At 36.3% G+C, this 25,382-nt stretch overlaps 2 protein-coding genes across 4 annotated transcripts in view; both read left to right on the forward strand.

The window, feature by feature from the left end:
- LOC147833651 (uncharacterized) overlaps window positions 1-25,382 on the forward strand; it is a 734,785-nt gene that overhangs the window by 268,125 nt on the left and 441,278 nt on the right. The gene's annotated exons all lie outside the window — the stretch shown is intronic.
- plekhg2 (pleckstrin homology domain containing, family G (with RhoGef domain) member 2) overlaps window positions 1-25,382 on the forward strand; it is a 63,468-nt gene that overhangs the window by 30,965 nt on the left and 7,121 nt on the right. For all 3 annotated transcript variants that reach the window (XM_087284086.1, XM_087284085.1, XM_087284087.1), the window contains 4 exons: window positions 5,992-6,092; window positions 17,297-17,363; window positions 20,561-20,607; window positions 22,823-22,973. In XM_087284086.1, coding sequence (XP_087140212.1) covers window positions 5,992-6,092; window positions 17,297-17,363; window positions 20,561-20,607; window positions 22,823-22,973 — 366 coding nt within the window. The remainder of the gene's footprint in view (window positions 1-5,991; window positions 6,093-17,296; window positions 17,364-20,560; window positions 20,608-22,822; window positions 22,974-25,382) is intronic.

The raw sequence follows: 25,382 nt of genomic DNA on the forward strand, positions 1-25,382 counted from the left end.
AACGTAAGAGGGTCTATCATTTGTGGCATTGTGATTGTGGTCTGCAGACTCTACACTGCCTTTGAACTTATGGGAATGTTGCCAATGCAGACCATCAACAGGTGTGCCTCAAGCTTGTGTCTATGTGTGTGTGTGTTATCCTTTGTATCTGTGACTGATTGATTGCAGAAGTTCACGGGCACATAAGCCGGAGGTTAGGGAATGCCTGAAATGTATCTCCTTTTCTCTTTTGCTGATGGTTTATTTGAAGTCGAGCTTTTCACAAGCCAATAAAAAGAGAGACGGCATGCGAGCTTGTGCTGCGTTATGAAAAATGCCTTCGGATCAAATAGCCATAAATTGGTTGCTGAAAGATGCGGATCACGGTGAGGAATGCTGCTGTTTTATCAATCTGCGGTCTCAAAATGGAGGCTGAGTGGTGGACGGTTTCGGGGACATTGTGCTGACTCTGGGATACGAGTGTGTGATGTCTGATTGGAGTTAAACCCAGTCGGGCTCAGCTTCTATTAGTCAGAGCCGTCTGGTTTTGATAGAAAGTGTAACAAAGAATGATGTCAAGCTCTCTGGAAGCAAGATGATCATGAGCTCATGACTGAGCTGTGTGTCAGGGTTTTGCTGGTGGTTTGTGTGGGTTATTATTAGTTTGTGTTGTGTGGTGACATTCAGGTGCAGTGGGTTCAGTTGTATTGTGTGTGTGTGTGTGTGTGTGTGTGTGTGTTAGTGTGTGTGTGTGTGTTAGTGTGAGCTTAGGGAAGTGCGACTGAGAGATTCCCCGTTTTTGTTTCAGCTGAATTTCAGCCAAATAGGACAGGAAATTGGGGGACGAGGGGGGTTTGGCTGTAGCCCCCATTCTGGGGCACAAGTGGAGATGGAGAGGGGCTGCTCACGAGAGAAACTCCTGTTCCAAACTCCAAACTGACCTAGTTTCTCAGACAAAGACTCAGAGAGTGTGTTCAACTCCTGCTCTCTCTTTCTCTATTGTCTGCCACCTTCACAAACTTCCTCTCTGAGATAACAAGTTCTTTCTTTCTTTCTTTCTTTCTTTCTTTCTTTCTTTCTTTCTTTCTTTCTTTCTTTCTTTCTTTCTTTCTTTCTTTCTTTCTTTCTTTCTTTCTTTCTTTCTTTCTTTCTTCTCCACTCATCCATCTATCTCTTTATGTGGCTATCTATCTATCTATCTATCTATCTATCTATCTATCTATCTATCTATCTATCTATCTATCTATCTATCTATCTATCTATCTATCTATCCATCTATCCATCTATCCATCTATCCATCTATCCATCTATCTATCTATCTATCTATCTATCTATCTATGTCTATCTATTTGTCTTTCTGTCCGTCTGTCTGTCTGTCTGCCTGCCTGTCGGTCGGTCTATCTGTCTAACCTTTTCTTTTCTCCTCTGTGTTTTCTCTCGTTCTGCTCCATATCTCATATGTGAACGTTTATGTTTTTCTTCTTTGCCAGACTGCCTGTCATAACACACTTCACGTACGCTCTAGTAAGTCATTTGGAAAAGCCGGCATCTGCCAAGAAAATGTGCGCATAACTTATGGATCTTTTGTCTGTGGCCGGTCCCGCTCGTCTTGCACACTCTCTTTCCATAACTCACAATGTAATCCTCAGATTTCCCCCTCGCCTCCTGGATTTTCACTCTCCTTTGAGTAGCTGTGTCATCACTCATATCTTCATGTAGTGCTCCAGTTTAGCGCGTCTGTGTCACAATCACAAGTGCCATTTGTTTGGGGGAATTCTGAGTGTAAATCAGTGTAATTACAGTGTCCTAGTTCCTCCTGTCCTTGTAAAGGTGCTGAATGCGCCAGTCCCTTATTTTCTGGCTCAATTTTCCCCCACCTCAACATGTTTGCCTTCCCAGATGCCTTGTGGCTCTGGAAACAAACAGAAGAAGGAAAAAGACCCCAAGTTTTACAGTCCAGGAATGCAGGGAAAGCTGCACAATGACAAACAGAGCCTGTCATAAAGCTGGTTTACAGTCTCACCGGACTCATATTTGTTTATTTGTAACTATTTATTGTAACGGTTCAATTTGAAGTGTCCTTTTATTTTGTTTGTTTTGCCTGGTGGCCTTCTTTTGTTGGCTGCAGTGTTCATAGTTTCTCTCTGGAGATTGTAACTGTTAGTTCATGCATTTCAGTCTAGTGGAATTTGTTTGTCTGTGCTGGTTTGTTGGTTTTGGTCCCAAGGCTTGCTTATTAAGGATTAATGAGGCCAGGCACTGATAAACTGACTGATTTAGTATAGATAGATAATGCTGTTTAACTCTGCCAGCCCAACAGCCAGGAACCAGACCACTCCTGAGACCATTTGCGTCACATCTATTTTGGTTTTTGGCCTCTGTCGGACACAAACGAGGTTGTAACATATGATTAACTTTCTAATTGAATGCAGAATGCATTTTCCTGATTATGGCAAGAATGTGTCTTCATAACAGCAGCATTATGATGATTACAGTGTTAGAAAACCACTTCAAGCTGGAAGCCTCACTCGCCCAGGGTTGTTGGTTTAGTATAAATGATAGCTAATTATTAAGCTGCACTATAGATCTTTTTAAAGGGACATTTTGGGTTCAGCACAAGTTAAGCTCACACATTTTTGTGGCTTAAGGCAGATTCACTACAAAGTGTCCAAAGAGTTCAGACTCATCTCATGTTTTCTTTTTAAAAAGAAATTATGATGAGGCCTTTACCATAAATGAAGTCACCTTTTAGAACAGGGGTCTCAAACTCAATTTACCTGGGGGCCGCAGGAGGCAAAGTCTGGGTGAGGCTGGGCCGCATAAGGGATTTCACAAAAAAAAGTCCTCAAATGTCATTATTAACAGTTTTAATTATTTCTTCTGAACATGAAGTGTCCTGAACATTAAAAGAACATTGAGTGAAGATTATGAACAGTTCTTCTGAACATGGCATCTTTTGCCTACTTCTTACTGCCAGAGACTTGACAGCGCTTCTTCTCACAAATCTGAACCACATTTGGCTTTAGGGCGGAAGCAGTTGAGACCCTCAGTATGGCTTGAAGATGACCATCATTAAGTCTAGACCTGTACTTTGACTTATTGAAGTCCTAGGGAAAAAAGTGGGGGAACTCACTCAAAACTTCCATTCCCTCACCTAAAAAAAAGGCGTATATATGTATAAATAAAACATCCCCACCCCACTCCAGTCTGTACCAGTCCGTATCTACCTATAATATATATAAGATGCAGGGCAGGCACGTGCACACATAGGGCTCAACCTGTGCAGAGCACATGCCCTCTTTAGTTTTGCATAGAAACTGCCCCCGCGACGCGACACACCCTCGGTCCCGCCCTTCAGTAGGCGCGCGATAACACCGCTCTTGAGTACACGTGCGACAACACAGCTGATCAGAACGCGCGCGACAACGCCCCTCCACACTTCCCGCCCGTCACAGCGTCTAACAAAAGGGCGGGGTGCGTGGTGACGTCACCGGCATCCTCGCCCCTTTGTTTACACGGCGGGCGGGGAATGCCAGTGACCGCTGTGTACGGATATAATCAGGGGAGCGGGGAGCGCTCTCTCTCCCCGCTCGCTGATTCTGTCAGTGTACAGCGGTCGGCGCGGGCCACAAAATATTGCACTGAGGGCCGCAAATGGCCCGCGGGCCGCGAGTTTGAGACCCCTGTTTTAGAAGATGTATGATTAGAAATAGGAAGTATATCATTCTAGGAACTTAATTCAATTGAAGTTTATTTGTATAGCACTTTTTACAATAATTATTGTTATAAATCAACTTTACAAAAGGTGCACATTATACTGTACAGGAGCATTACACTCATTTTCTTTTAGCTTTGAACCCACCGCAACACAGGGAGAACATACAACCTCCACACAGAAATGCCAAGTGGCCAAGCCTCGAACCAGCAACCTTCTAGCTTTGAGGCGACAGCACTAACCACTGATCAATCGTACCACCCCCATTACAATAAAATTAAGTTAAAGTTTCAATAATAAGCTATTATATACAGATGTAAGTTTTTATATACAGAAAGACACTTTATTTCTGAAATGTTATTATTAATTTTTTTAAAATCTTAGTACAGTGATTTGTGAAAGAAATATCAGGTCATTTTGGAAAATGATCTAAAACATACGTATTTATTTGAGTAGTACAAGACTATGAGCTCTATTTTAATAACCTAAGCTCAAAGTCTAAAGCGCATGGTGCAAAAGCATTAAGGGTATGTTTGAATTCACTTTTGCTATTTTAAGGATGGAAAAATATGATTTGCGCCCCGGCACATGGTCTGACAGGGTTGTGCTTATTCTCTTATTGAGTTATGGGTGTGTTTTAAGTATAATGTGCATTAAACCAATCAGAGTCTCATCTCTCATTCTCTTGGGTCAGTTGCATCACACTATGGCACATTTGCTATTTACATGGCAGACTTTGTTGGTAAAAAACTTGAATGCTTCACTGATAAGAAAACAGTTTAACAGACCATCATGAGGACAAAGAACGAGACTCCTCCATTCGGCCTCTTTATTTTCTTCTTTTCTTTACTCTTTAGTAAAGGAGTAAAGAGTCTTTACTTTACTCCTTTACTTTAATAAAGTAAGGAAACAGTGTTGTATACAGTCTGCTGAAGACATCCATTAGCCTACATATTTAATTTAGTTTGTTTAGCACAAAGATTTGTTTCAAAACTATTTCAAAATTCAGTTGTAATTTCCTGCAAATTAATAAATGAGCAATAATAACGAAGTGTGGTCAAGAAACTGATTTGTGTCCAAACACATGTCTTTTTCTTATGCCCCATATAATATACAATATACAAAACCTGTATCAAAATTAAGATTTACAAAATTATCAAAATGGGCTAATAAAAGACAATGTTTAATGTAATGCATCTTTGCTTGAATATATATATATATATATATATATATATATATATATATATATATATATATATATATATATATATATATATATATATATATATATATATATATATTTTTTTTTTTTTTTTTTTTTTTTTTTTTCAAAATAAAAAAATAAATGTCTTATGTCTGGTGAAGGTCATGGGACAGAAACGTCATATATACTAAAATATTCCTAGAGCAAGTACTGATAGTGTGCAAGATAGTGTGTTTTGTTCCCTTTTGCACATTTTCACATGGTGATTTTTTTATTTATTTGTTTTGTTCTGTGCACCTATTATTGCTTCAAGTGTGTTGAGTTTAATTGATTAACAAAAAAAGGTAACACATATTCCCATATCCTCATTTTTTTGCCTCATTTGTTATTTTGTCTTTTGGCTTTTAAAACAACGACTTTTTGATTTTTTTTTTTGTTTGTTTTTATCCCAGTTCACTTCCAATTTAAGTGTCTCCTTGTGACCCAGATCTCACTTAAACTTTAACCCAGTGAAACCACCCTATACCACTCCAAACTTCAGACAATCCGGAGACCCCCTGCTTCTGCGCTCCTCAGCAGGAGGCTAGAACCAGCCAGTATTTTACATGGCATGATGATGAGATGCTTTTCTCATGAGAGCAGATTATGACTTTTTTCAGGGTCAGAGGTGAAAGAGCAGAGAGAGAAAAGATAAATATTTTTAAAGAGGCTCCTTTTAACCACCGTATTAGGCTGCATGCTTTTCTTTCCTGTCCCGCTTTGTATGTTTACACTGAAGATCATTGAGAGGCTCAAGTGTGGCGTTCACAGTAATTACGTTACAGCGATTTTTAGTGTCAAGAGATCATTTGGGGGTGAGAGTCACGTCCTGCTGCGAAGGTCTCGTTTAAAGCCTCTATTTAGTCGATGAATTATGAATCAGCTCAGTGTTTACTATGGAAAAAGTGATGGAGTCGAGGTGTTTCACTAACTTCACAGGCCTCACAAGGGGTTTCTGAATCACTAACAAAGCAAAATAAATGCAAGTGTGAAAATGCTGGTAATGATTTCAGTGAGGTCATTGATGCTCAATCTCTCTGTTTCTCTCTCTCAGGACTATCTTGGCTGCATTATTGACTGTGGCGACTTGCCGCTCAAACCCGAAGAGGTCAGCACCCTCTTCTGCAACATCGAGGACATCTATGAGTTTAACAGGTTTGTGTGTTCTTTTAGTTGTGTCAGGAAAGTTAGTACAGTACATTCAAATGTAAGGATACCTTTTTTGTGGTACTAGTTCTCCTGAGTATCATGTTAATGCACTTATTGCTGTCAGAAGTTTTGCTTCAGTCAATTACAAACATGTTTATTGAGTTTGAGAACAGAGTGGCACTTAAATTTAGTTAGCACTGAAATATTATTATGATAATGTGATTAATGCCTGGCAAATTTTGTAAGGGTGCTGAATTTTTTGCATTCATTTTTGCCATAGAATTTTTGAAAAAGTCTTTGTCAACATGAACCAAACTAAGCAGCTATGAGGTGAATCACAACTTTTATTTGAAACAAGGTAGTGTATCATGGTACTCAACAGCTTCAGTGAGGAAAATAATTACAATCAAAAACAGTGGAGAAATACACTATTTTATTTAATGTTGTTGATTGTATTTGTACAATTTATTTTAAGTTTTTTGCAAAATATGCACTCACAACCACATAGACATATGCACATGTATACATAAACTTGCCAGCCACTTTATTAGGTACACCTTACTAGTAACGGGTTGGACCCCCTTTTGCCTTCAGAACTGCCTTAATCCTTCATGGCGTAGATTCAACAAAGTACTGAAAATATTCCTCAACATTTAAAGGCTTTACTAGGTTAATTAGGTTGACTAAGTTAGGGTATTTAGGCAAGTCATTGTGTTCACCTTATTCTTTGCCGACGAGTGGGCGCAGCCATTTGAATCTTTTTAGCTCGAGACTTCCGGTCTCATTCACTTCAATTCAATTCATGGGAGTGGAGCGGGGGCACTTCAGATCATTTCGGAAGGGCACTTTCTATCCAAGACTAAAAAGGCCATGTGCACTGTTGAGCCCTATGTGTGCACGTGCCTGATGGGGCTAATAATATTGGCCTTAAAATTGTGTTTGAAAAATTAAAAACTGCTTTTATTTTAGCCGAAATAAAATGAAAAAGTATTATCAGACATACTCTGAACATTTCCTTGCTCTGTTAAACATCATTTTAATATTTAAAAAGAAAAAAAATCAAAGGGGGGCTAATAATTCTGACTTCAACTTTACATTTTATTTACTAGATAATTAGATAAATAATACTAAAAATAAAGACTACAATACCATAAAATAGTCAGGATAGTAAGGCTGTGTTATCTAAATTGGTTAGAAGTAATTTTTTTCATATTGTTGCTGACTACTGAAAGTTTGGTACAGTGACAACACCACTTAATTTGATAGCGTTGGTGGTCAAGATGTCTGTCTAGGTGGCAGTGGTGTCTGCTGAATTAGTCTCAAACACAATGACTGGTCTGCGTCCTCGCCTGTCCCACTGTGAAGGACAATGTGCAGATGTCTGCCAGAAGCGACTGTACAGCACTTCTACACTCCAGCAGACTGTCCCTGAGCTGCTGTAGTCGATCTGGAATGCTCTTCATGAGACGCTTTCTCAGCCGTCGTCATAATTTAAGCTCCTCTTAAAAGACACGCAGCATATGGTTTATTACACTATGAGTTCACGCATGGTCCACCGAACAATTTACTCGGTCTTGTTATGTGTCTGCTTCACACTGTTTATTGCAAATGACACCCTGTGTTTATTTCAGAGTCATACGCATGGTTTAGCCCAGAGTTTTTTCAGTCGGTTGGTTTGCTGCTAGTTGCCACTCAAACACCCCTGCTGTTTTACATACCGTAATTGTCTTTGTCGGTCCGGTCCAATCCACTTCATCCCCTCTAATGACATTAGGCAGTGTTGAAATTGAACATGGCGCCTTACTGCCAGTTCTTGTGGGAAATTAGCTAGGCTGTGTTGAAAGTCTTCGAAACTCTTGGGTGTCCTCGTGACCTCTTTTAATAAAGCTTCCTTTAATAAAAATCACAGAGCTTTTGTTCTCATCACAGCTGCTTTTGGCCTCTGTTTGAGATCATTTTGGCATGTAATGAGCAGAATAAGTTATTAGTTTATAAGAAATCCGCTCGTAAAGGAACAGTTCACCCAGAAAAAAAAGTTCTGTCTTCATGGTAGGCCAGTGTTTGAAATATTAAATTCAAAATAGGGCTGCATGATGTCGAAATTATCTGACATTTTGATATTTAGTTTTTCTGTGATATGAGTACAGTTCCAACAGATCATACGTTTAGATTGATAGGGGTGAGTTTGTAAGGGTGTAAATCATGTGTAAAAATATAAGAAAGAAAATTACTAGCCAGAATAATTCCAATAGAGCAATGAAAAAGTTAAATAAACAGTGCTTTGCGGTTTTCTGTAGAGTCAAACAGTATTCTGGGACAGAAATTGTGTAATGTAAAACAACACAGTATAGTCTTAGTTGGATTAATTCAGTAAAATTATTCTTCAATAAAATGTGACTAAATGCTTTAAACTCTTCTAAAATGCCTTTAAAACACATGTAAAAGAAAAAAGTTTCAATCTGTTGTGGCGATATTTTATTCTAGACTCCACAAATCTCATGTATTCTCAACTGTTGTGCTGATCAGCTATAATCCCAACTCAACATTGCATATTACTATATCGATGCTGAAACAATATTGTGAATTCAAAATGTAATATGCTGTCTCTATTTGATTAAAAATACAGTAGGAACATTTATATTGGGAAGTACTGTATTACAGTTATTTGTATTACAATTACAATTGTAATACATATATTATTATATATGTATTACAATTATTTGGATGCATTTTAATGTTCAGTGTCATCAATACAGTATTAACACCCAATTCAAACAGGGCGTCTACGATAACACTTCTCATTTACTTTGAGTAGAGTGACATCAAACATTTCTGACTGAATTTTGAGTCCGTGCAGGTATCAGCAATCAGCAATTATGCAAATATACTAGCGCAGATGCTGGCCAATCGTGTAACACCAGAGAACAGAATTTGTTAAATTGAAGAAAAGCACTTAATATAGTGGTTGGTAGTCACCCAGTGGTTTATGATCAATCTTTGTATTCATATCGGGACTGGTATTGGAGGAACCAAACCTGACAGGATGTGCAAAAGTGGTCTGTGGATTTAGTGTGCATGGTGGTGTGGAATTGTCAATTGTTTTACTGCAGTACACAACAAAAGTCTTGTTGTCATTACAAATATTGCAGAAGACCTATTGGAACCCGCATGGACCCAAGATTCTCACAGAAATCAGTCAAGTTTGGTGAAGAAAAAATCACTGTTTGGGGTTACATTTAGTATGGGGGCATGCAAGAGATCTGCAAAGAGGATGGCAACATCAAAAGTCTGAGGTATCAAGACATTTTTGCTGCCCATTACATTACAAACCACAGGAGAGGGCAAATTCTGCAGCAGGACAGTGCTCCTCTCATACTTCAGCCTTCACATCAAAGTTCCTGCAAGCAAAGAAGTTCAAAGTGCTCCAGGATTGGCCAGCCCAGTCACCAGACATGAACAATATTGAGCATATCTGGGGTAAGATGGAGGAGGCATTAAAGATTAATACAAAGAATCTTGATGAAGTCTGGGAGTCCTGCAAGAACGCTTTCTTTGCCATTCCAGATGACTTTATTAATAAGTTATTTCAGTCGTTGCAGAGATGTATGGATGCAGTCCTCCAAGCTTATGGGAGTCATACACAATATTAATTATTTTTCCACTGCACCATGGCTTTATAGTCTATGCTGTACATTATTTCTGTTAAGTGACAAGACTTTTGTCAAAGCAAAGTCAGACCTTACTGTCCTAATTAAATAATTAAAAATCAAGGCATGATCATATTTTATTTTGGTATAATAAGCGTAATCTAGAGGCCTTTGCCCTTATATAAGCCACTTCTGATACCAAATGATCAACTAGAAGTCACGTTATTATTTGTTGTTCCTAAAACTTGGATAGGCGAAAAGACTTTTGTCAGTTAGTGCATGACATATACTATGACAGCTAACATTGCATTAGTGAAAAGCTAAACATAAACTTTCAGAAATCATTCTGATAAGATAATTTACTGCATCTCATACTTTCTTATTAGTATCAGTGTTGAAAACAGTTCTGTGAAAACCCTTAGGATCATACTTTGTTGAATTAAAAAAGTTCAATAGTTAAAAAGTACAACTTTTTGTTGTTATATTTTGTCTTTTTTTAAATCAATTTACTGCATCTTTGATATAAAAGTAAACTTTCTTTGTACTATTATTCAATAATACTGCATGTATATTATTATTTCATCCACTAAATGTCCATGATTAATAGGTTGAAATATAAGTCACTTTCTAATGAAGTAATGTATTTAACTCGAGTGAATAATGACTGAAATATGCTCCGCTCATCCCACAAATCTGTGTGTTTATGGAAAACAGTGAGTTGGAAATTATTCAATACATCTCTGATCGCTTTTCAGAGAAAGAATAACAGCATGCGGGTTTGGAACATCAACAAGAGTGCGTCGATTTTCACTTCTGAGCAAACTGTCCCTTGAAAGGAGCTCTCGTGCTTACCTCTGCAGTTGTTAAGACTTTCTAAAATAAATGACTGACCTTGTTTTCCTCCCCTGCCTTACAGTTTAAACACACAAAGACTCTCTCTTTGTCTTTTGGTCCTCTTAAAAGCCCCTCTGCTCATCGCTGTGGAATGCAGCCTCTGTATTCAGGCTGGATTCTGTTGAGTCTACTTTCTTGGCACCGCTCTGAGCTTTAGGACACATACAGATGTCATTTTTCTCTTAGCCAAAGCAGCCGGGCTCCGAGGTAAAGCTCCAGCCCCTGTGGTGAACAAGCCACACATGACCTGTCAGAAAGTGAGGGTGCAGCCAAGCAAGCAGTGCATCGTGGGACAGCAGACAGGACTTATTTTGTTCCCACAGACATCTGTCCAGTTCTAGAGAAGCATTGTAAATTGTGCCTTTTGCGCTGGAATGCTGCATTTGTCTTGCGACTGCAACAGAACGGGCTGTTTTTACTGGCTTGGGAATCTCCTCACTATTTTGCAGTGATGAAAACATTCCACTGCTGACTCATTCCTGGGTTTTGCAATCGTTCTTTCAAAACCCTCTCATCAGTTTGTATTGTTCTAGGTTTATTTTTGTTCTTATAATCACACTCTACTGTGTCATTCCGCACTCATTTCTGGTGCCCTTAAATGGGTGTTAAAACTTCAGGGTCAGCCACATTGCACCCATTTGTCTTCAGTGACTTTTTTGGATGGATGCTTTTTAAGCCATTGAAAGTACAGTAAACAAATGCAGCGGGGAAAAGAAGTATTGAACACGTCATATTTTATTCCTGGGGGTAATGTTTCTAAAGGAGCTGTTAACATGGAATCAAACCTGATTTTGCAAACAATTACAAACATAAAAATAAAACAAAACAATCTGACACAAGCAGAAAGTACTGAGACATATTTAATAATTTATATAAAAGGCTTTTTTGGTAATAGCAGCCTTAAGTCACCTTATATGAAGAATGAATCATAAATTCAGGTAATATTTTTTCAACAGTATAAAATCGTGATGGTTCTGTGGGTCCACCCTGGTTTCACCTCATCATCCTGATAATGTAGATGTTGGACTGATGCAGTTAATATTAATTTACAATGACAAAGGGCAGAGGGTTGCTGAAGTACTGAGAGATTTCAGCTGCTGCCTGGGCTTTCACTGCCTTTCTACACTTTCCTTTCTTTATGTGTTTTCCCTGCATCATTTCATTTTATTATGTATAACTTAATTTGTTAACCAACTAGATTTGTTTTCTTTTCATATATGAATTTCTTTGGTTGTTACCAACAGCTGGGAAAAATATTTGGTCAACGGCACCTTTAGGAATATATTTTCTTAAAAAATTGTTATATTTAACAATGTTATATTTTTGATATTTCCCTAGCTGTATTCAATAGTTTAAAAGTTTGGTCAGTACTTTTATTCAGTAAAAGCACATTAAACTGATCAAAAGTGACAGCAAAGATTTTTTAGAATGTTTAAAAATGAATGTTTCAAATAAAGTATTTTCTTTTAATAATTTTACTTGTTAATATCAGATTGTTTTGAAAAATATTTATAACAATTTGAACTTTTCAAAATGTCCACTTTTAAACTTTTAAGCACTGAAATGTACATTTTAGGTCTTTATATATACCAACTTGGTCTTTTTGGTACAAGAATCATTTTTGAAAAGGTATAGCCCCAGTGACAGCTTTTGTTTCTGTACAAATATTAAGCAACACTGTTTAAGAACTTTATTTAAACATTGAAAGTAATGAGAAATCTATCTTGCGCAGCAAATTGGCCTGTTAGAATGGTTTCGGAAGGGTTGTGCTGACTTCTTACTTGAGTAGGAAATCATAAAAATTTAAAATAATAATTTTTAAATTTTGACCAAAAATGCTGCAAAGATGTAGAATAAACATATTTAGCGTGATGTTTCTTTATTTCTACATGTCATTATTCTTCTCAATCTCATTATGTTCATCTTTGTAACCACGTACAGAATTAAATTGAATTTTCTAATGATATTTATGAAGTTGAAATAATATCAATGTTTATTTGAGTCTTTTATTTTATTTATTATGCAAAACAGTTGAAACTTATCCAGTTGAATTGAATCAACTGACTTGGGTTAAATTATGACAGTTAATAATTGTTTTTAGGGGTGTTTTACTTTTATTAGGATAGAATAGTGGAGACTACAGACAGGATTACAGACAGACAGTGCCGTTTTTTGTTGAACTTCGTAATGTTATTGACCAGAACTTAAAGGGATGAGGAACTTTATAGAAATTTAAGAAAAAATGTCCTAATAGTCACCTAATTGAGCTAATTATAGTCTCAAGTTCATGTTATAAATTAGTAATTAGCAACACCCCCACCCAAAAAAAGTTCTTGCTGCCTTCAATTTTTTAGATGAGTCAAACTAACTTTAGTCATCTGAACTTACATCAAACTGACTTACAATATTAAATTAACTTTATAAAATTTAAACAGTCGAGTTGAAACCCAATAAGCAGCATAAAAATATTTGTTGTCTAGACTTGTTGTCATTACTTTTTATGCAGTGTGTTAATTATTATTGCTATTTCTAACATATGAACTGAGCAGACAAAAAAAGCTGATTTCAGAACTGCCATTAACATAGTTATTACTCTCTGAGGCATCATACAGTAGTCATTAATGAAGCAGCCAGCACCCCATGCATGAACACTACTCCTCTATTAAAGGACTATAAATAAAGATGACTTGACTTAATGATAACCATACACCATACAGTCTCACACAGCAATTAAACATCAAGCCCCAGACTGATTCATCAACAATAAATGCTTAACCTTTATCTCCTGTGTTGGGTCTGACTTCATTTTGGATTTCACCTTAACTCTGAAAATGAGGTCTTAGGAGGTCGTAATAGAGATAAATCGAGTTTCCCCCAAAGCATCGATTTCAGTACTCTCCAGTCTCCTCACTGTCTCGCTGTCTTCTTTGATCACATTTGGGAGAAATTACTGGTGTAGATTTGTCCTGAGGATTTGTATATTGCATAAAAAAGAAGAATGACTGTGTGAGTTTCCCCCTTCGTATAGATGCAGCGTCTCCAGCAAAAATAAAGGTTTGACTGCTGTGGGAAGTACAAGCTAGATGAAAGAAATCATAATGCACCAAACTTCTGTTTGAGTTATACACAACATGTTAATAGATGAATGGTGGGAGTAGGACAAAAGAAAGGCGAGAGAATGAATCGAGTGAAGATGAAAACTTTTGATTTGCGTCCAAAAAACTGGGTGAGGTGAAATCTGAATGGGACAAAGGGAATTTGTTTTATTTTATGAACTCAAAGGCTCTTGCAGGTAACTCCCGTCTGTAGTCATAACTCTTGGAAATGATAAGAGAGGCATTTTAAGGTTTTGTCAGTGTTCATTGTAGTCTGTTGTGTTTTTGCAATGTGGTTTGGTAGCCAGTTCTGACACGGTCAGCGAACCAAATTGTTTCTTTAAGGTATTAAATTTCTCCGTTCACCTCAGATGTTACCACAAACACTTAAAAACGTCTCACTGTGTGCACTGCATCTGGCAAAGAAGAACCTGGGAAAGTATTTAGTATGAATGTAACACATATTTCAGGTCTCAAACCTTGGGTCTGCTAACACTTTCCTGGGATTTGAGTGAAAGGGCCAAAACCTCACAAGACCGGCCAAGACCTAATCGAATCCAACTTATCTATTACAGTTCGGACAAGAGAGCAGATACTTGTGGCTTTGAATCGGCATCTCTATTCTTTTCAATTGACAAATTACAGAGCTATGTGTTGTTATTGAGCCACACCTTTCAGGTCTTTCAAGTCTTGGTTCAAGAACATCCCAATCCCTGCAGGCCCCAAGAGCATTAAGCTTTTTAAACAGTCTCAGAAAGCATACATGAACTCATTCAATTTCCTTCATAACCACAATGTAGTCCCCCCACCACAAAGGTCAGCCACTAAATGAGTTTCGTCTTTAGCTGGGAAAAGAGGATGAGGAAGGCTGGAGTGCTGCGGTTTCCTCGCGAACTTTTCCCCTCTTCCACATGAAGGAAAGCCCATAGTGTTTAGGGAGCGTCACGTTGTTTTCTTTCACGGTATACGGAAGGAGGGGTTCCCTCGAGACTGACCAGCATGGCGGTTTGAGGGCCTCATGGGAATGACAGTCGGGTTTTGCTAATGGACTGAATGAAATACGGCGTGCCTGGTCGGGCCGTCACACACAGCTCTTTATTCAGAACACAGTCAGAGGACATCAAGTCAGTCATCCACTTTTGAAAAGTCCCCTTTGCCACAAGAGATCATATCAAGTCTATAAAGCTTAGGGAAAACCCATTTGAGTCACAATAGAGATTGTTTTGCTAAACCAAGTCCTAATGGTCTTTAATGCCTTACAGGCATCATTACCAGTCAATGTAGTTAAATATTTATTGATTTACGGCCTCAAATTAACTTGCTTTTTTTCTAGTTACATTTATTCTTGAATTCTTAATTGGCATTGATGGTTCATGAAGAACTTTTAAAGTCTGTGAACCAAAAGTTGCTGAGACTTTTATTTCGGTATGATGATGTACTTCCAAGGAAAATTGACCATTGAGTAGGGGGAGGGTGTTTCTTTTTGTGCATCATTTTTTCATAACAAAGTAATGGCAGAAAGGCATGGTTAAGAACATTGAGGCTGAAGCCATCAAACTGACATCAACAGAGAAAGACCGCCACTCAAAACACGGATCCGATTGGTCTGACTTTGATTTAAGATTACTAAAAACAAAACAAAAAATTCTGTGGATTAATTGCTTACCTAAAGTATAATAATGTTCGCTAAATGTTCGACCCTTGATTAATAAAGGAACTAAGCCACCAAGAAAATGAATAAATGAATTAAATTTTTATTATTTCAAACAAATTTGCAGTAATCATTTTTTAATGAAAGTACGAAAACATGTTTCTGCCAATAAATAAGCTTTCAAAAGACAATTGCTTTAATTTTTTTCATAAATTTAGTTTGCATAATTTAATTTTCACATTATTTTTCAGAATTGAGTGATATAGGTTTTGATTTTATACACGTTATAAAATCAGTCAGAAAAGTCAGAAAAATTAGGTCATAGATTTTTGTTTTTGGTACTAAATTTGGTTAATTGTTAATATGGAATTGAATTGTGTGGTATAAACTTACAATTGCAAAAAAAAGTTTTTATATGTACTGTAGAGCATCACAGTGGTGCAGTGGGTAGCACAATCGCCTCATAGCAAGAATGTCGCTGGTTTTGAGCCTTGGCTGGGTCAGTTGCCGTTTTTGTATGGAGTTTGCGTGTTCCCCCCATGGGTTTACATGGGTTTCCTCCAGGTGCTTAGGTTTCCCCCACAGTCCAAAGACACGTGCTATAGGTGAATTCAATTAGTTAAATAGGCCTTAGTATATGAGCGTGAAAGAGTGTGTATTTCCCAGTGTTGGGTTGCAGCTGAAAGCGCATCCGCTATGTAAAACATATGCTGGATAAGCTGGCAGTTCATTCCGCTGTGGCAATCCTGGATAAATAAAGGGACTAAGCTGAAAAGAAAATGAATGAATGAATGAATGAATGTACACTGTAAAAACATTTACTGTACTTTAAATCAACAGCAAGTTGACTTTACTTCAAAAAAGTGAGTAAACCATTATGACTTCATTCATTCATTTTCCTTCAGCTCAGTACCTTTATTCATCAGCGGTTGCCTGAATAAACCACCAACCTATCCTGCATATGTTTTACGCAGTGGATGCCCTTCCAGCTGCAACCCATAACTGGAAAACATTCATTCACATACATACACTACAGCCAATTTAGTTTATTCAATTCACCCATACCACTTGTTTGGACTGTGGGGGAAACCAGAGCACCCGGAGGAAACCCACGCGAACATGGGGAGAACATGCAAACTCCACACAGAAATGCCAACTGACCCAGCTGGAACCTGAACCAGCGACCTTCTTGCTGCCACCGTGTTGCCCTAGTTGACTTAGCTTAATTTTTATAATTATGACCATTTGTCTAATTTTTTTAAGACAACAAATTTGCCCACTTTTTAAGTAAAGTCAAGTAATCAGTTTAAAACCAACAGATTCACTTACCTTTTTTCCTCAACAAATGTTTTTTTTTTTTTTTTTTTACATGTATACAAGATCCTACTGACTGGCACATATCTTGCACATAACGTACAGTAGATGTTTGCTGCTCATTCCTTTTGGAGAAAAGTAGTGCAGACTACTGTTTCATAGTGTGTTTGTGCATGCCATCGAATGGTGTGCACTTTCAAAAGCTGTGTGTTTGACTGCACATATGTTACTGCTTGCATTAAAAAGTGAAGTATACTTTGGACTTAAGAGTGTAAAAGGATCTTCAAGTTTGACTGTGGGGATATTGGGGTATGTTTGGAGGAAATCAAGCCAAAGCAAGAAGCATCCCATCTGTGTCCATTTAGGCAATAGTTTGGTCTAAACAATAAAAAAAATAGATGAATTCTGTTTGGAAAAGCAGACCGGAGTTGGAGCTCAATCCAGTCAAGAGTATCCTCTTGAAACTCCAGTCCCAGATGTTTCCTCAGAAAGGGGATAACAAGGTTTAAACAAAGAAATAGGCCAAGTCACATGCCAGAAAACTGGTCCTTACATGCCACTCAACAGAGTTTTCAGTCTTTGGTAAGAAAATGTTGTTTTATTTTACAGTGAGCTTTTGGAAGATCTGGAGCGCAGTCCGCATGCGGCAGCCATAGCAGAGTGCTTTGTGGAGAGGGTAAGCATATATTAAAATAAATTAAAATACACATTTTTCTTAACTAAAACCTTACCAGATGCCACACAATCCACATTTCTCAAGACGACAAATGCACATAATACAAGAATTGTTTTGTTAATCTCTTTAATACTAGAAATGAAGAGGCTGTCATTTTGACCATTGTTAAATTAATTTTGTCATTTCATAGCTTTCTTAATATAACACCCATATATTTTAACTTTAGCACTACGACTTGTCCTAAATGCGTGTATATTTCTTTTTACACATTGTAATTAATGTTACAAAACACAATGAGTTCTGAGTATTTTTAGCTTTAATGGCCAAACGATTGAATATGAGTCTTTCAATATGAGTGCATCTGTTGCCTAGCAACTTCCTGCTAACAAAAACACAACTCTGATAGCAAAAACACTTTAAGCCCCAGTCAGATCACAAGTTGTACTGCCTGTTAAGAAAGTCCCTATGGCAAATTATGCAAATTTTTAAATTTATTTTATTTTTATAAAATCTTATAAAACCGACTTGTCGTGGGTAACATCTGTCAGACTACACGTTCCTTCTTGATCAGTCATCTTGTGACGTCTGTGATGAGCGTTATTTCCCAAAGCAGTCACTAGTGTTCCTATAACAATATTTCTTATCTCAATTTCAATTTGTTTTATCTTATTTCAAACTCAATAAACATTATTTATTTATAATTTATTAATAGTTACATTATTATGATTATGAATAACTTATTTCTTTTTAATATTAAGATATTTTCTTTGAAATCTAAGGGGGGCTTTCACACCTACACTTTTGTTTCGTAACCTTTCTCGCTTGCCCAGTTAGCACGGTTCGTTTGGCATATGTGAAACCACCAATCGCTCTCTGACAGGTGACAGAAATCATCATGAAGAATGAGGGAAAAAATAAAACATGCTAGACTTTCTGCGATGGTTTCATGAGGTGTTGCAGACATGGTATCAGTTGTCGTGAACTATGCCACATTACGCAAGAAGAAACGATTAAATCTTGTGTTTTGACACCCATTTGTCGTTTACGAATCCCTTATGACCCACAACGTCAAGGAAATCATGCCAAAATCGTGTGATCTGACCGGGGCTTTACTTACTCCAAACTTTTAAAAATAGCATTTTCACTGCAGCGAAAAAATGTCCCACCTACTGGACATAGTGAGGTGCAAACCTTTATAGGCTTATACACAATTATAGGCTATTTTACTGTAGTCTATAATAAAGACCATACAATAAAAACCTGCTGACCTGCTTTACTCGTAATGTCTATATGTTAAAATGTCCGTGCCAAAAGATATATAAATATAGGGAAGTCAACAAGTCAGTTGAAGTTGCAAATTAGTGAACATAAATCAAGTATATGACCACAAGATATAATTTCAGCAGTAGCAAGACACTATGGATTTCAGACATGATGTTAAACAACTAGAATCTATTTGAATTGAGAAAGTATTTGAGTCACATAGAGGAGGTAATCTGAATAAAAGATTATTTCAAAGAGAAGTGTTCTAGATTTATAAATTAAAAACACTTACACCAAGAGGATTTAATGAGGAGTTGGACCTTTCTGTGTTTCTTTAATGTTTTTTTGGGTAACACTTTATTTTGATGGTCCACTTGAGTATTAGTAGACTGTTTAATATCTGTTGATACTGCTCTTTCAACAAACATTTAACAGACTTTAAGAAACATTGCAAGTATATGTCTTACACTAATCCTAAATGTATTTTTAATGTTTTGGACTGTCTGAATTTCATTGTATTGACGTAGACTTGATTAAGTGAATGGTGATAACTGATATGTTATTTTACTGTACAATGGAGATAATGCTTTTAAAGGTGAAGGAAATAATTTTGTGTGGTTAATTACGATATTTAAAATGAAAATGAGATTGTTTTTACTATTAGTCATCTAAATAAAAATGTAATGTGATTAGAGGAAGGCTTTGTGCTGAAACATGTCTAATAAAGCTATAAGTACTTATTTATTGAGGGTATTTTACAACAAAACATCATATTTTTAGGTTGATGACTTCATAAAATATGACAACAGACATCCAAAGCTTAATTCTAAAATATCAATAAAAGATTTGAATGTAAGTGAATTTCATTTTGGTCTTATATGAACTCTCAAAATGACTGCTCTGGCCATTCTAGTAGTTGCAGAATTCTTATAGTTCCTGTGTTAATATTGTGGCACTTACTTGGCAGTATGGCAGAAACACAAACATGCTAGAGCCAGAAAACTAATGGAACGAGCAAATCAGCAAACAGTGTTGAACTTTTTAACACTTACACACGTCAGCTAAGTGCATTTCCAGACAATGTTGGTGCTCTTGTCTCCCCACCACAATGACACAACAAAGAGCAGCCCAGACTGGGATGAGATTCAGACAAGGACATTATTGTTTGGATCGGTAGAGAGCTTCAGCGTGCTCATGGCTTTTACTTTAACAATTTGTTTCATGGTTTAGGCTAGAAAATGAAATCACATTTTACCTTTTCAGAGGGTTTCTTAGTATCTCAAGCAACAAGAGCCAGTGTTTACCTCCTGCTGAAACAGCTACTGTTAGAATCAATTTGCACCAGTTTAGGAAGCAGAGAGTACATTCGATTATGCCATTACCGGCCAGCTATTTTGAGGTTTCAGCTCAATTTAGCCTCCTCAGAGCCTCCTCAGTTGTTTCCCATAATATCAGCAGCATTAAAAAAGTCAGACTTGTTCCAAACGTGTGCTTCTAGATATCAGGCTCCATTAGATGTGTTTACATGCTTGTAGAGATGAAGTTCAGCAACTGTAACTCCATATCTGGTAAGATCTGAGAGTATTGGCCAATGCTAGAGGAGATGATGGGGTTCACTTGATTGGCTTGTTCTGCTTCTGTTTTTGGTACACAAACATCTAGTGGAAAAATCTCCCTCATACTGCCAAGTGAATGCCAGTCTAGATTGCGCTGTTGTTATTTTTTTCTGTCTGTAGATATTTATATTTTTGTCTGGTTTTGTAACGCCAAAATCATTATATATCTCAAGTATATCCCTATACTTTAACAGCAAGCGATGTCCAAAATAAAAAAAAGTCTACTTCTGTTGATATGAAAGCGCTATTATATAATCTTTGAAGTGGTTATACTAAAAAAGGTATGCTTATGTATATCCTTTGTTTGTTTGTTTTTAGAGTGAAGCTTTTGACATTTACACCATATACTGCATGAATTACCCCAAGTAAGTGAAGAAGATTTCTATTTCTATGATATGATTTACAATGAATTCAAAAGGTCTGCAAGATTTGAAAGAAATTTATACTTTTATTCTGGCAAAATCAATAAAATAGTTTAAACAACTAATTATTTTAAAAGATTTAAACATTTCGAAGATTTCTATTGAAAACAAATGCTGTACTTTATTTTTACTTAATGTTTTTCCCACATAAACATTGATAATGATAAGAACTGTTTCCTAATTAGAATAATTCCTAAAGGATAATGTGGCTCTGAAAACTTTGAATCACAAAAATTATTTACATTTAAACACCTGAAAATAAAGTTATTTAACATTCCAGTATGATTTCAACACTTGAAAATGCTGTGTTGAACTTTAGTTGTGTTTATCCAACCTAATCCAAATTTAAGTTGAATAAACACCGATTTTTGAGTGAAATATCATATTTATGATTTTAAACTTATTAAATGCTTAAACCTCAATCATACTGTTGAAAACTCATCATCTCTATTGCATATTGATCCAAGTGTGTAGCGTTTTTGTGGACAGAGTAATTAGATTCATGTGATGTAGAAGTCAGCCGCAGTGATCTACAGTCATGTAAGATATTTCTGAAGAATGACGATGTGTGGTTTTAATTAGGCAATGTTAGCTATACATCTAGTGGAAAAATTAGACATATCAGAGGCAGACATGCTTGGGTGATGAGTACTTGGAAATACTTTCAGCCCCTTCTCTTAGTATTCCCATGAGCCTCTGGTACAGCAGCAGCAACAGATGTTCTGCTACAGCTGATTTCGATCCACCTTCAGAGAATTAGTTGTTGCATATTAATACACAAAATCTAAAGCATAGGTCTCAAACTCAATTACTGGTGGGCCGCAGCTCTGCAAAGTTTTGCTCCAACACTATTTAAACACACATGATCCAACTAATTAAGGTGTTTAGTAGTCTTGACCACCTTAATTAGTCGGATCAGCAGTGTTTGATTAGGATTGGAGCAAAACTGTGCAGAGCTGCGGCCCTCCAGGAATTGAGTTTGAGACCTATGATCACTCTAATATATTAATTTACTCTACCTTTATTTGTTAAATACTTGTTTCAGTTTCATTCTACTGTTGAATGAACTCTAAGACAGAACAATTCAGGTGAATAGGGTAAAAAATAAACATAAAAATAAAAAAAATTGTTATCAGATTATTGATTGATTGATCGATTGATTATGCAATTAACGAGTTATGTGAGCAGTTCTTAAGTTACAAATTTATAGTTTAAAACTATGGGAATGGAGCCTTATTTTATTAAATATATAAATAATATAAAAATCACTTTCAATAGGTGCTCAGCCAAACAGCAAAAAGTGAAAAAAAGAAACTCCAAAATTGCTAATTTATTAAATTAAAAAGGCTGATACAAGGCGTGTAACGTTACAAACACACCAGAACTAACTCATCAAAGTGTGTTACTCTTTTTTTATACACTGTATACATTCAATCATTCATTTTCTTGTCGGCTTAGTCCCTTTATTAATTCGGGGTCGCCACAGCGGAATGAACCGCCAACTTATCCAGCAAGTTTTTCGCAGCGGATGCCCTTCCAGCCACAACCCATCTCTGGGAAAACACTGTATACACAAATTCTAATAATACATCACAAAATTAACAAAAAACAAGCAGAATAGCAAAGAAGTACAACAACATGTAGCCAAAAAAAAACAAAAAATATCCATCAAAATCTGAACACTGGATAAAGTCTTATTTTATTTTTTGGCATCTTAAATTTGTTTTACAGAGGATATTTGGTAATTTCTTTTGTTTAGTAATTTATCTGGCAGTTTTATCAAGAAATTACATATTAACATATCCTCCTGTAAAATTTTCAGAATACACTTGAATAAATCTAAAATATGGTGTATGTACTGTAAGTGCTGTATAAGAAACATTTAAAAGTCGTCATTAAATCAATGCTTACTTACTGTATAAACCCTCAGTATGTAGGTTTGCAACAAGTATGTAAAATACCAGACTTTGCTCTCCATTAGCTGCACAAAAACAGTGTCTGCACTGATATTTGTACAGTAGGTTTTCAGGGCCATCAGCTGAATACATTACCGCAGGCCTTATGATGAGATGAAGTGCTGTCAGGCAAAGCTGCCAAAACTGATGAATCTCCCAGTAGAACACCCTGCTTAAATCTCTTCCTCTCTGTTTCCGTTCAGCTCAGTGACCGTCCTGCGGGACTGCATGAAGAACGAGAGCCTGGTGCGCTTCTTCCAGGAAAGACAGGCCACCTTGTGTCACTCGCTGCCTCTGGAGACCTACCTGCTAAAACCAGTGCAGAGAATCCTTAAATACCACCTCCTGCTGCAGGTACAATGGCAATGCTGCCAATTGTTAATGTAAAAATATATATCTGTAAATTAACAGCTTTACCTCTTTTTTGTAATTCATTATTTTTAAATTAAAATTAAATTAAGTTAAATTAAATTAAAAATGATTTTATTTTAATTTAATTGTATGCTTTTAAATTACATTATAGGACCCTGAACTTCCTAACAACTTATGATATGAAATGTTTAGAAAAAGTGTCTTTTATTGACATTTTAAATAGTTTGAGCTTAGATGATATATATTATTTGTGTTGCTGTATATTACAGTAAATAAAAAAACTAGTAACAAACTGCCAGTATATTTTTCTGTTATTTTACTCACATAATTCTCGATATACAAAATTTATTTAACAAAATATTGTTTGAAACTACTAACTACCTGTTAGTCAGTTGAATTTTCAACATAAAAAGTCAACAGAGCAGAAATGAAGGTCTCATAATACATTTCATAACCATAACAAACAATCGAACAGAAAACTCATGTAAATCACAAAATACTGAAACTTTTTACAGTGTAGCTCTTTTTTGTTTCCATATCAGCATTGAAGAGCTGAGTACATTTTGACTTTCTTATCTACATGGGGTTCAGAGTATTGAATGTTTATAGACAATCATTTTTTTAAGTTAGGGCAGTAGAAAGATTGAATAAAATATCTGCATATTAGAGAGAGTACCACTTTTATTTTTATAATTGTGCTGAAAGCTTGGCTTAAATGGTTGGTCCAGAGTGTATTTTTAGGATCTGGTTGTGTTTATAAAATGCAAAGCAATGTGTGTTTTTGTAAAAGATAATTCACATTGTATTTTCATATATCTTATTCTGATTATATACAGCAAACATGAGAACGACATATTTCCTAATTCCTCTAAAAGGCCCGCTTTCAAGAGGCTCTGATTGGTCGGCTAACATAATGTGCTGTGATTTGCTAATTGGCTCCACGTCACCAGGAAAAGCATCACGCCTTTAATAGCATGTGCTTTGCCATTGTGTAAATAATTTCAGTCAGAGTAGCTGTTAGCTGTATCAGTTTGTGCCTGAATCAGACAGAAAATGAAACAGACACAGCTAAAGCTCACGCCTGCTCTCTAAAATAAAATCTGATCAGTGTCTTTCATTTATGTTCGGATTATAAGCATGTGTAAGTAATATGAAATGTTCACATATCTTTTGTGAGTTCATTATTTGAGAATTGAGATGTAGAACAGAGGGAAAGTGCCCACATAAAGAGACACTGCAGTGCTGGTGAAGATTGTGGCTGTTTACAGGGGTTCGAGGGATAAAAATGAATTTGTTTACATGCTTGTTTACGTCCTTGCTACAACATACTGTTAACGCTAGAAACTATGCATATAATAGATCAATTTTAACAAATAAAAACACTGAAAGTGTTGTCTAATATGGTTGGAGCTGCTTCTTTTTTCAGAAGTTTAGAAGCTCAAATACAGAAACAGAACAAGCTTGTTGAAATAGCAGCGCTTGGAAGGCATTTTAGCCTTCTCTGCTATAACATTACAGCCCCTTGGCCACGCCCCTTCGCTGCACAGGGATTATGCAGCATGGTGTTTGCACAAAACCGGAAGCGTTTGTGATCTCACTAGCCCAGATGTACTTTTTGTAGTCCTCAAACTTCATTCGCTTTGCTAAGCTAACTCTGTAAAAGCCAATGTCTCCCTTTGCATTGAAACATGAGCGTATTACATTCAGTAATGTTGTTTATGTTCACACAGCTGTATTACACATTAACTAAAGTTTAAAATATGATATCATAGTGGACCACCCCTTTCAAGAAAATCAATTATGTAATCATTGATTTGATTTATTTTTATTGACTATGGTGTATTGCATGTCTGTAAGTGTATATTGTACTATTTTTTAAACTAAATATTGTTAATTTTGTTAAAACATCCTGCCCAGAGACTACAGATGTCAGTTAGCTTAATAGTTAACTCTGGCACAATGTGTCATGTTGTAAATTGTCCTGTAAATAAAACAAATAAATTAAATACATTTTACACTTGTGCAAAATAAATATGTGGTTTTTGTTTCAATGTTTACTTCAAAAGAATTGGGAGTAAAATATTACAACATGCACCATGGGTGGGGCTTTTTGTAATATCTGATGGGCAGGTTGTAACATAATCTCATCTAATAAAAAATATATAAAACAAAAACTTATATAGTTATAAATACATATTTTCTCAATACGATTAAATTAGTTGCTTTCAAAAAACGGATGCTGTTTTTTTGTTTGTTTGTTTAAGAATTTAAAATGTTTTTTTTTTTTTTTTTTAGCCTGGGCCTAGTCTAACTGTTCGCAGTGCACAGTAATACAGTAATTAAAAACAAAGTTAGCAAATAGATGAAGAAAGACGTTCAGAAATAGAATAG

Source organism: Danio rerio, chromosome 15 (genome assembly GCF_052040795.2).
Source record: "Danio rerio strain M-AB ecotype USA chromosome 15, GRCz13ab, whole genome shotgun sequence".
Taxonomy (NCBI): Eukaryota; Metazoa; Chordata; class Actinopteri; order Cypriniformes; family Danionidae; genus Danio; species Danio rerio.